The following is a 12,194-nucleotide window of genomic DNA, read 5'->3' as shown; positions in this document are numbered from 1 at the left end:
AGAGAGACTCTGAGTGTTATACAAGCAGGGTGGAGTCGACGAGAATGAACAAAGAAGTAAACCTGATACTAGTGTGTGGAGACAGACACGTTATCTCCCTCTCTCTCTTGTGTGAAATATGTATGAGAGGCTTTTTATAGGTTTTAGTGCTCACAGGTTTGATGTTTTATGCTCTTCTCTCTCTCTCTCTCTCTCTCTCTCTCTCTCTCTCTCTCTCTCTCTCTCTCTCTCTCTCTCTCTCTCTCTCTCTCTCTCTCTCTCTCTCTCTCTCTCTCATACACATACACACACACACTATCCTTCTTTGAACCTCACCAAAAAACACACTCACTCAAAAACACACACACACACACACACACACACACACACACACACACAGATCATCGAGGAGTGCAACACAGAAGTTGGGAAGATGAAGCAGGTGGAGGAGCTCATTCTTCTCTCTAAAATGCTGGAGTTTGACAAACTCAAGGTGAGCACACGCATGCACGCACACACACACACACACACAGTTCACATTTAAAATGTGAGTATTTTTTCCTTGAACAAATGATCAACTATTCCCACTGTTGGTGCGGTGAATCATTTAGATAGTATTTGTGTTGCTCCCCTTCACATCAGCGCCTCACTTTCAACATTTCCCACGATCCCCTGCTACTCAAACCAACCCTACCCTCTCCGCATCACTTCATGATTATGATAATAACACATTTCTATAGCTCCTTTCATCCAGCCCGAGGCACTCGTACTTTGATAATCGTCAGAGTTTGCAGTTCCACTCCCCTTTCTCTGAGCTCTTTACGTGTTTATCCGTACGGTTCTCCCTCCTGGTGCAGGCGCTGCCCATCATCTCCCAGAACCGGTGTCTGGAGAAGAAGGGGGAGCTGGGCGAGATGTCGAAGGGGGCCACCATCTTCAACATGCGGGGCAAGTTCAGCCCGGTCCACCTCTTCCTCTTCAACGACCTCCTCATCCTCGCCGCCAAGAAAGGGTCAGTCGGGGATCAGCATTATCACCGGACAAAGGGTTATGTCAGGCTACATGTTATACAGGTCTACAGGTTATATATGTCATTATAGAGGTAGGCATTATCACGAGAGAAAAGGGTCATATAGGTTATATATTACAATATAGAGATATGCATTATCAGGAGACAAAGGGTTATGTCACGCTACATATGTTATATATTAAATGATAGAGATAAGCATAAGGTGCTGTAGGTAAGATCGAAGTGCAGTCAATTGTTATTAACGCCATAGCCATCTGTCAGCTCATAATGAGTGGAATGCTCTGTGAGAATATCCCCAATAGTTTGGCGGACTGCCCGTGCCTCGATGAGAAATTTAGATTTTAGACCAATCCTCCCTGCTACTTTCTGACCAATCAGGGCATCTCTTCTCCGTTTAGTTCAGGGAATTGAGTGTCACGTCACGGAGCAGAGAGGGAGGGTGTGTGTCTGTGTCTCTCTTTACACACTCAAACTCTGTCCAATTGTAAGGGCACCCCTGCCACGCGTGTGTCTCCCTCCCACCGAAGACAAAGGCCCGGTACAGTAAGCCTTTCCTGGCCCCGACCTGAGTGTTGGCAGGAAAATCACAGGCAAATCACAGGCAAATCACAGGCGAATCACAGGCAAATATATTTACCATGTTTATATTGGGAGCATTTCCTTCTCCCTCCTCAGTTCATGCTCTCTCCACGGTGATGAGTGGCTAAGTGAGGTTGTGTTTACAGAGCTGCTGAGTGCGCTCTTAATTTGAAATAACGTTCCTGGGCCAGCTGGGCAGCCCCCACCCACCCCGGGGGTGGAACAGGCACCCTTTCTGATTGGCTCCACCTCGTGCCATGTGATTCCCCTCTTCCTTCGAACTCATGACAGCAATAATAACACAGGGCCAAACTGAAACAAACAACAACTTTTGGACTTAGCTTGTTGTCATTTCTACCGCTAGCCAAGTAGCTTGTTGAAATCCATGTTGTAGAAAGAAAAATAGAAAAAGACTACAAAAAATATACTTTCATATTATTTCTTATTGAACCTTTTTATTTATCAAGGTAGAACACGCTGAGGGTTAAAATCTATTTTGCAAGGAACTCATTCATTGTAGTCTTCACCAGCTTCTGTAAAAGACTCAAGACTTGTTCAGAGTTCACCTAGATCCCTTACCCCCACCCCCTCTTACACACTTATTGTATGTTGTACGTCCTGGCACTTAACAATAGTACTTAGCATTGTGTAGCGTCTTATCCCAGCTGTCCTTCTTGTACAGGGGGAACGGGTTAACCCAGCGATTGTTAGTACTTGCACCTGGTTCTATGAACGTCCTCACTGTACCCACAGAGATACATAGTTGTTTCTCTTTCTTCTGAAAAATGTACTTATTGCAAGTCGCTTTGGATTAAAGCGTCTGCTAAACGTAAATGTCAATGTGCTCCCCCCCCCCCCCCCCCCCACCCCGCCCCCGACAGACCGGAGCGCTTCGTGGTGCTGGACTACGCCCACCGCTCCCTGGTGCAGGTGGAGCCGGTGGAGGAGGGCGCCAACGGGCCGGGCCCCTACGAGCACTGCTTCACCCTCACCCTGCTGGAGAACCACCAGGGCCGGCTGATGGAGAGGCTGCTCAAAGCCCCCTCGCAGTGAGTCGCACCGCCCCGCCCCACACTTGGCACACGATGTTGCGTCGTTGTCGTTTGCCGTGACATGTAGGACGAGCCCTGATATGAACCAACCCGGCCCCAAATAACCATTAACCGGTGGAGCTGGATTTTCCGGCTCCTGCTTCTTTCGTTTGGTTTTATTTGTGTACACGCATGTCTGGCCTTGTCTACTGGGTGGAACGATTCATGAATTCACTGCTTTCATGTCTACTTGTGTCACGTCTACTGAATGGCTCGGTGCTGCATTTAGCCTACTAGCCTCACTAGCATGGAGCTCCACCCAGCCTCACTAGCATGGAGCTCCACCCAGCCTCACTAGCATGGAGCTCCACCTAGCCTCACTAGCATGGAGCTCCACCCAGCCTCACTAGCATGGAGCTCCACCTAGCCTCACTAGCATGGAGCTCCACCCAGCCTCACTAGCATGGAGCTCCACCTAGCCTCACTAGCATGGAGCTCCACCCAGCCTCACTAGCATGGAGCTCCACCCAGCCTCACTAGCATGGAGCTCCACCCAGCCTCACTAGCACCTGTCTGAAGCCCTGTCCCCTGTCCCCTGTCCCCTGTCCCCAGGTCAGACTTGCACCGGTGGGTCGTGGCCTTCCCCAACCCCAGCAACCCGGAGCGGGACGTGGAGGAAGTCATCTACGAGGATTGGGGTGAGCAGGAGGAGCAGGAAACAAAATTTATGCATCCCATAATTGTAGTATCCATACGCCATAAGGACAATGAATATGTATCTATTTCATGCGTTTCATTATCTGTGTGTGTGTGTGTCCGTTTGTGTGTCTGCATGTGTGTGTGTGTGTGTGTGTCTGTGTGTGTGTCCATGTGTGTGTCTGCATCTGCGTGTGTGTGTGTGTGTGTGTGTGTGTGTGTGTCCATGTGTGTGTCTGCATCTGCGTGCGTGCGTGCGTGTGTGCGTGTGCGTGTGTGTGTGTGCGTGTGTGTGAGAGCAGACTGCCCCCAGGTGCAGTGTGTGGAGCAGTACGCGGCCCAGCAGACAGACGAGCTCTCCCTGGAGCCCACCGAGATCATCAACGTCCTGCGCAAGACCAACGAAGGTACGGCCGCACGCGGCAAAGGTTCTGGGTTCGAGCCCCGATGCCGCCGTCCAGCCCCCCCCTCCTACTGTCGCTCCTTAGTGACAAAGACCCCCAAAATTCCCAGCAGGTGGCCGATAGGATAGCAGCCGCTGAATGGCCGAGCAGTGCTCAGTGCTAACCCGGCTTGGTGCCTCGTTACGAGGAGGTTGTTTTGGCCCCTCTGTGTGTGTGTGTGTGCTGGACATCTCAAAAAGTCGAAAACACTGATTTACATCAAACGGCAAAGTGAGAGAGAAGTCATCCACTTTTGGTGCCGTCAGGCTAAAAGGGGGAATGGAGTGGCGTCATGTTAAACCCTGCGTTCATATCGGAAGAGAGAATATTTTCCATAACGGGGTTTAATGTTTCTTTACAGTGTATGACACACTGTCAGAACCGCGAAGTGCAGGGATAATATTAATCTTTTCTGTGTATTGTAGTTTAAAATCCCAACTTTACACGCTGGTCCTCCTGAAGGCGTGTCCGCAGTCATCCCTCAAGCAGCCTGTTGAGTGTTTATCCAAATGTTAGTCAAATCCAAACGCGACGGTTCCAAAATGACAACCCCGAACCCTTTCTCTCCTCCCTCCCCTCCCCTCCCCTCCCCTCCCCTCCCCCAGGCTGGTACGAGGGCAGCCGTCTGTCCGACGGTCAGAAGGGCTGGTTCCCCGTCAGCAGCGTGGTGGAGATCACCAACGAGCATGTGAGGCGGCGCAACCTCCGCGAGCGCTACCGCGTCATGCAGGCCGCCAGCCAGGTGGCGGCCCAGGGCAAGACCCGGACCGCCCCCTAGTGGAGGGGACGGGGAGGGGGACGGGACGGGGGGGCCCAGGGCAAGACCCGGACCGCCCCCTAGAGGAGGGGACGGGGAGGGGGACGGGACGGGGGGGCCCAGGGCAAGACCCAGACCGCCCCCTAGAGGAGGGGACGGGGAGGGGGACGGGGACCCGGACCGCCCCCTAGAGGAGGGGACGGGGAGGGGGACGGGACGGGGGGGCCCAGGGCAAGACGCGGACCGCCCCCTAGAGGAGGGGACGGGGAGGGGGACGGGGACCCGGACCGCCCCCTAGAGGAGGGGACGAGGAGGGGGACTGGGGGGCCCACGGCAAGACCCGGACGAGCCCCCTAGAGACAGGGACCGGGGGGCGGTCCCGGAGAGACGAATGTTTACACGAAACACGAAGCACGGAATGTTCTACGAAGAATGTTGCGTCCGACTAAAGCGACGGGGCGCGGCTCGTGCCACGCCCCGTCTACGACGAGAAATCGTGTTTGTCTGCCAAACAGCCGCTTAAGGGGATTTGTATTTTTTTTTTCCTGGAGTCAGGAGATGAGATTTGAGAAGGGGTTCAGGGGGGGTGCTGGTGAGATTATTGTGTGCAACAGGAGCTCTGGTTCCTTGGGGGTCTTCGGGACATACGACGCATGTGGCCGACGACGTCATTCCATTGTTCGCCGTACCACTTCTGTGGAAGTGTTTTTTTTTTCTTTACACTAACTGATTCACACGCTCGTTGAGAGGAGGGCCTGCCTCGGTTAGTGTCCATGCTGGTGATGAATGTATTGCGGAGCACATTGCCCTGGAAAACATTGTGAACCCCGGAATCCTTTGCCGTTCGTTACCGGACAGGTCACGTTGTCTGCATACATGGAGATATGAGCCACCGCTACCGAGATGGTGGCCCTTTCGTCGCGTGTTTGACCGGGGGAAACGCTGCATGCCACAGTCAACATGCAATGCACATACCCTGGTCATTCCTGCCATACCAGGGAACAATGGCGTGTGTCCGCCCTGTCCACGTGATGGATGGCAATGTCTGCACAGCGGTTCAAAGATTATTTAACATTCTGTTCCATTTTTTTTTTTTTTTTAAGTTAATATTTACCTGCTATTTCTGGTATGTGGGGGTGGGGGTGTTGAATGATGCTGCATGTGAACCAAGTTTAAATATTTCTTTAAGTCAATCCTATCATGCAATACACAGCCAATATCAATTTTGAAAGCACAAAATCTTTTAAAATAGTTGTAAATATGTGTTTTTAGTAAGGCTTATTTTACGTTTTTGTTGAACTCTCGAGTTTCACTCTACCTGCTGATTGTAGTCTACTCTTTGTTGGGTAGTGGCGCCCCCTGGTGCTTGTTGTTAACGTGAAGACCGGGAATCTCATGCTACGCTGTACATTTACTGTAAATACAATTGTGAGAGGGTTCTCTCCTTCAAAATTGTAGTAGTGCTCTTAATAAAAAAAACAGCTGTCTTTTTCACTGAAATGGGTTTCTTCTTAGACTGAATAGACCGGAGGAATTCTGTAACAAATATTTATGTAAAATGTCAGAAACTGAAATACTGAACACTTGTCAATGAATACTCCCGAGATGAATATGTTCACTTTAACATCTGGCAAAAATCTGTAACACGAGAATGAGGACAGTATAGGGGTATTTCACTGATCAAACAGTGCCACGAAAGCGTAATGCATTCACTTGAGAAAATAAATTCTGCCCTTTTTTTCTGAATTAACGAGTTAATTATCTCAGAATTCTAAGATACGTTTTTATGAATTGAATTAACGAGATACCTCAAAATCCAAGAGCAGCTTTTATCCCCATGGAACGACCCACGCCTAACATTGATACATTTTTAGTAGCGTCGTTGTGTAACTTAACAATTAATGTTAACTTATAATGAGCGATGTTGTATATGAAATCCACACACCGTAGCGCTATACTATGATCTGGAACGATCTGTCTGCGTGCAAATATTGAATGTATAATAACGAAAAACCAAGTAGAAGAACGGCTTGCTACATCAATTGATGTCTCTAACCCAGGGGTGCAGATCCGATGTCAGGATTGGGGTGGGGGGGACACAAAGTGATTTATTTTTTTTTGCCCGTATGCAACTCATACCATGCCACCATAAATCACAACTTTGTAGAGGCTCGCCATATCATTCAAAAAGTACTGCACAGGGAATTATTTATGGTGCTTACCTTTCTTGTTTATTTGTCCTAAACAGCCAACAGCGCGTATCACTGCTTACTTAATTGTTATATTAGTAAATCATGATTTTAAGGGTCTCGGGCATGTAATGTCTACTCATGTTCTTATCTTTCGCCTCCCTTCAACCCTCCCAGATCCCCAATTCTTCTCACCATCTTCCCTTTCTCACACTCTATGGGACTACTTTATGCATGATTAATTGATAATGGATGAATATCAAAATATGAAGCCCTAACCAAGTTGTGTGTACAGCCCTAGGCTGCAGCCACTTTCAAGAGCTGAGAGAAAGATTGAGGGGGTCATTTTTTTTTAAAGCCTGCTGATGTCATCAGCGTCTGTGTAAGATACGACCCATTAATTTGCACTGTAGTGGAGGAGACCAGAGACGGAATGCAGGGCTGCCAACTTTTGGGTTTTCGCTGGCGTGAGATTCTGAAATATAGAAATACAGAAATATATTTGTCAAACATTATTTGTTCCACCATTTCAATCATTTATTTTTAGATGTGAATCTAAAATGTGAAGAATGTGAAGTCTGAAAATACATTTGTTCAATTTTGAATAATTTAGGGTATTTTTATTGGGGGGGGACGACGACAATTCGTGTTTTTCATAAATTGGGGGGGGACATGTCCCCCCCCCCCCCCCCCCCTGACAGTGGGGGGCTGACAGCAGTTATGAAGCTAATTGGTTTTGGGATCGCACCTGCAATTAAAAAGTCACTTGCTGGCCCCAGACCTGTATAAAAACGACCGGACGAGTTTGATTTGTGTTGAAGTGGTAGCCTGCAGCTCGGCTTGCATTGGGGATAACGTGGCCTTTGCACGAGTGTAGTTTTGCTATCAGAGTAGCAGTAGATACGACCTGTTGCGATGTCTCCAGCGGCTGATTTTCTCCTTGGGTAAGTTACCTTAAAGCTTTTTACCGTTGGATTGATTTCAGCGGGGTTTTTTTGTTTGTTTTTGGTAATGCGATCTTTGTTTAACAGGTTGGTGGTCTGTGTGTGGGCAAGAGGGAAGTGCACCGACTTTCCCAGAGGTAAGCTGCATATGTAAATTAAATAAGTTGTTAATAATCAAGCAGCAACAGCGGTTATCAGAAATCACGCTTAATGCAGACCATTATGATCACGCCTGTTATACGGTTGATGACGGAATAGCTTCAGCTCGGGTCTGGCGATTTTTGTACAACAATCAAAGGGGTCAGGGGAGGTGCCTGTTCAAAGTTGTAATGTTCTGTTTTTGTTAGTTCTGAAATGTAGTTTTTATTTAGCTGTGTTTAGTCAGCCTCCGCCATTTGTCGATAGTCATAAAATGGCCATTGTACTTCTTGCTTAATGTACTTCTTGCTTAATATTTTATAATGTCTCACTTTGTGCTCTGCTGCCCCATAATAATTGGACTTGGGTATGGCCAGTATTGTGTTGTGCTTGCAATCCACGGTACATATTTTTAGATGGATGCCTTTGATTTTTACCCCTACAAAGGAACCTTTGGTTTGGACTGTCTGGAGCGGTACTTCAGGCTAGGGTTTGACACCACCTTCACAGGGGAAGACGTTCGCTTTGAGGCTGTTGGTACGTCACAACACGCACCCCTTACAATGATATCTCACTAAGCAAAAGACTACATTGAGCAGGACATTTTCTTTGTCCCTTGTTAACACAACTTGGGACTGACATTAGTGTGTCTCTTAAGGATGACCTTTCACTCCCGTACGTTGCAGATGATACAGGCGTCCATCCGATCACTGAGCGGTACGCAGCAGCATGTGGCTACAGCATCAGTCTGCGGCCTCACCTAGGCCTGGCTGAGCTCAGAGCATCGTACTTCTCCTGTCACGCTTTCAATGAGGTGTGGGCATCAGGTGGAAGGAAGGCTGGTCTTTGTCTTGTATATTAACGCAGATGGTTGTTTTTTTTGCGTCAACTGACTTCATTAAGTTGGGTCACTTTGGGAATTTTAGAAACCTTGTGCATCGTTTGACAAATGTGCTCTGTGACGTGTACAATGTTTATCGCAGGACGATGAAACCTTCACATTTAGTTTCAACATGATTGTAACGCAAGACGGCGTGGAGGAGAGCTACGATGTGAATAAGACGTGTACACCCACGCTGCCCTGGTCCTCCAGAGAGCTCAACTGTGAGGTCAACTACATGGAAGTAAGCCGACACAAACTGGGTTGATGCATTTGGAGGTCCCTTTGTGTCCTTGTTGCTTTATAAATGGTGTTTCCTGACTTCCCTCTACAGCTAACCATGAGGAAGGACATGCGCTTTCCAACCAGAACTAAAGGTGGTCGGTGGACTTCTACCCTAGATGTTGTAAGTTGACTTGGCTCACTAATGAATCATCATCTTGGAAATGCTTGCGTGCCGCTTAAAGCACTTTATGTGTTTTCCTTCGTCCCCCCCCAGGCATACGGTTTGGCTCATAACGACTGGCAAGTTCTGTTTCAGAAGGGGGATCAGCAGTTTAGCCCAATCACGCTGTCCACTGCACGGGAAATGGGTTACACCATCAGCATGACTGACGGGAGATATGTCTTCCGTATGCCGTATGGACAGCCTGACTCGACCACAGTCCTTGTAAGTTACTCTTTTTAAATCTACAACCCAACCACTGGCTGCTTGAGGTTTACCTCTTTCAACGCCAAACTACCTTCTTCTACAGGTCGACGGCGTGACCGTGGACACCGTGCACGCAACACTGTTCACCAGGAAAGGTTGGACCGTCCTTGTGGTGGACTTGCTTGCCGCTTGCCCGATGAGTGAGTCGACATTGGCGCGTCTGTGGCACACTCCGCTTCCTGTTGTCGTGACATAACTCAGGAAGGGTGTTTTGGTTCCCCTCAGATGACGGGTTCTACAACGACAGCTGTCTGGTGTGGCTGAACCCGATGGAGACCGGTGACACTGACCGGCAGAGCCAACACCTCCGCATCGGCGCCAACGGCCACCTCCTGGAGCCAGCCGCTGCCGTGGAGAGGGGCTACGACATGGAGGTGTTTGGGTCTATGGTCCATGTCACCATCCCCTATGACGCCGCCGGGGGCTACAAGAAGGTGGGGGGGGGGGGGGGGGCAGGACTGTTCTTTCCTCGGGCTAGTCGGCGCCCCGGGTTCCTCAGTGCTTCGTCCAGGTGACGTCATTGCCTTGCCTTTTACTTTTCAGAGTTTTGTGCAGCACAACGTGTACAGCGAGTACTACCTCTTCAATTTGTACTTTGAGAATCAGTTCATTGACGTGAACCGGATGGACACCAGACTGCGTCAGTACAGGCCGCTTGTTTCACCACTTCTGTCGTGGCCCAACGTCTGCATAAACCGTGAGTAGTTTTCGTTCTAAAGTCTTTATTGGTATCTCGACCCACTCGTATGCTGACTGAGCTTTTTTTTTTTTTTTTTTTTTTTTTTTTTTTTTGTAATTGCAGAGACGGTGTTGTCAGAGTATACTTTCTCGGTCTACATTGGGGTATTTGCAGAAGATGTGCAGTTGACTGCTTTGATGTTGACTGGCAGGGAGTATATTGGTGATGTCATGAATGCCAACATCTCAAAAGTTGTTCATCCTAATCATACCCATGGTTACACTCTGGGGATGCGTTTTGACCACCCTATTATCCCCATGGAGGTAGGATCCTTTATTAATGTTTGATTCAAATGCTTTACTTGCACTAACTCACAATTGTGTGTGTATATTTATCCCCAACATAGCTCTCTGAGGAGGGAATACTGCAGTACACTTTGGACATGAACTTTACACTCTCCATTATGCCTGCGATGGTGGAGTCCTTCTATATCCATGCCACCGTTGTGGCGGTGTTTGAAGATGTCTGTAAGTTGACACACGGTTCCGCTCTTTATCACTTGACCCCGTTCAGCATCTCCCATTAACCTTGCACTATGGACTCTTTCTTTATTTGTCAAAGTTCCTCCGATCTTTGAGGCTCACTGCTATGAGCAGGGCATCGGGTTCAAGCTGCACTTGGGGCCCTTTGCCTACCTGTGGGCAGTCTACGCCGGCCCTTACCCACTGACGGAGGCATTTGCTCTGAAGCAAGGGTACAGCCTGACTAACACCAGCGAGGGTCAGATGCTGAATGTGCCGCTGTTTTCCACTGGCTACGTCTATAAGGTATTGTTCACGTTTACATCATTTTGTACTAAAGATGTTGAGCTTTCGGGCACAGTTAAACTCGGTACTAGCATATGTTCTCCCACACAGAACATTGGCATGAAGACTTTCGCAGCCACCTTCGAGATTCTCGTACGCGACTTGAAGACCTTGCAAGTGGAAGGCACCACCGTCAAAACTTGTCAGTTCGCTACAACTGAAATGATCGGTAAGCAATATAATCATATATTGCTCATGTAAATAAGAAGAGGCTCATCATAAAAATGACGACAAATTATGGCATTAGTCCTTAAAAAATAAAGTGTTTGCCTTGTTTCCAGTATGTTCCCCAGAAGGACAGGTGACCGTAGTGGCAAACCTGTCAGCCGTCCGTAGTGCTGGGGACCCCTACAGGCTCTCACTCCTGAACAGAACCTGTGGTGCCGACGCAAGTGATGAATCCATGGCCCTGTTCACGTTTGGGATCCAAACTTGCGGCACGAGGGTTAAGGTAATGCACAAGTTTTCAATGACTTCGTTCATAATTCCTTTTGTCACCAGAGCATGAGCCTGGGACTCTTCTTGACCGGCTTTAAGTAATGCAAAGCGCTGCGTTGTTTCTAGCTTACGAATGATTTTATAGTGTACGAAAACGAGGTAGTCTTCGCGCCAAAGGTCCTTGCTGCCAAAGGACCCCAACGTCTGGCCATGGAAGCTCCTGAAAGGTGCGGCTCTTTTCTGGCTCTCCTCTGCCAAACGTTACCCTTGCAGGGATTAAAACTGTGCCCTCCCTTTCCACAGGATCACTGTGCAGTGTGCCTATCACTTGTCTGGCCTCTTTCGCCTGTTCCAGCTCCAAAAGTTTGTATCGGACTATGCTGGTGTTGGCAGCATTCGACATGACACGCACCGTGGTACGTGATGACTTGTAAAGCGTTGCTTAATGTGCTCCTAGTTGGCTCCTGGGAGTTTACCCTGCGTTGTTTGTTCTAGTCCAACAGAAAATGCAGTTTGCTGGCGACGATCCCGCTGCAGCAGCTCCACTTAATGTGAGCAGTGCAGAAGAAATGGAGGATGATCAGCCCACAAGAAAAACAAGATACAGCAGAGTAGTCCATTTCCTGAAGGACATGGTCACTGCTAGGCTTCACCCCTGAGAAGGCAACACTAAAGCCTAGGCTCTAGTTTTACGATAACCGAATGCTCATTTTAGTTTCACAGATGTTAAAGGATACCGTTTGTTCAATAAAATCTTTTTCTACTAAATCTTGTTTGTAATGTCTTCAAACTGCCATCATTGCACTCACTTACACTCCTATCAATCAGCTAGA

The 12,194-nt window shown here is 48.5% G+C and overlaps 3 protein-coding genes across 3 annotated transcripts in view; 2 read left to right on the top strand and 1 right to left on the bottom strand.

The window, feature by feature from the left end:
• LOC311368685 (uncharacterized protein) overlaps positions 1–12,194 on the bottom strand; it is a gene marked incomplete at its 3' end in the record, with an annotated part of 89,737 nt that overhangs the window by 13,071 nt on the left and 64,472 nt on the right. The gene's annotated exons all lie outside the window — the stretch shown is intronic.
• arhgef15b (Rho guanine nucleotide exchange factor 15b) lies at positions 374–4,536 on the top strand (the record flags this gene model as incomplete). Its single annotated transcript, XM_084487433.1, has 6 exons — positions 374–472; positions 837–991; positions 2,470–2,637; positions 3,232–3,317; positions 3,618–3,722; positions 4,364–4,536. Coding segments are annotated over 6 exons (786 nt in total), but the record flags the coding sequence as incomplete, so codon positions are not given.
• LOC311368625 (uncharacterized protein) lies at positions 8,203–12,020 on the top strand (the record flags this gene model as incomplete). The annotated part of the gene is made up of 16 exons (XM_084487432.1): positions 8,203–8,323; positions 8,473–8,600; positions 8,770–8,910; positions 9,001–9,072; positions 9,166–9,336; positions 9,422–9,518; positions 9,604–9,812; positions 9,922–10,075; positions 10,181–10,380; positions 10,464–10,584; positions 10,679–10,884; positions 10,975–11,092; positions 11,205–11,374; positions 11,488–11,588; positions 11,665–11,777; positions 11,857–12,020. The coding sequence occupies 16 exons, from the start codon at positions 8,203–8,205 to the stop codon at positions 12,018–12,020; spliced, it is 2,286 nt and encodes a 761-aa protein (XP_084343558.1).

The sequence above is a fragment of the Micromesistius poutassou genome (assembly GCF_964030765.1).
Source record: "Micromesistius poutassou genome assembly, chromosome: 23".
Taxonomy (NCBI): Eukaryota; Metazoa; Chordata; class Actinopteri; order Gadiformes; family Gadidae; genus Micromesistius; species Micromesistius poutassou.
This window is presented reverse-complemented; position numbering and strand designations above follow the sequence as displayed.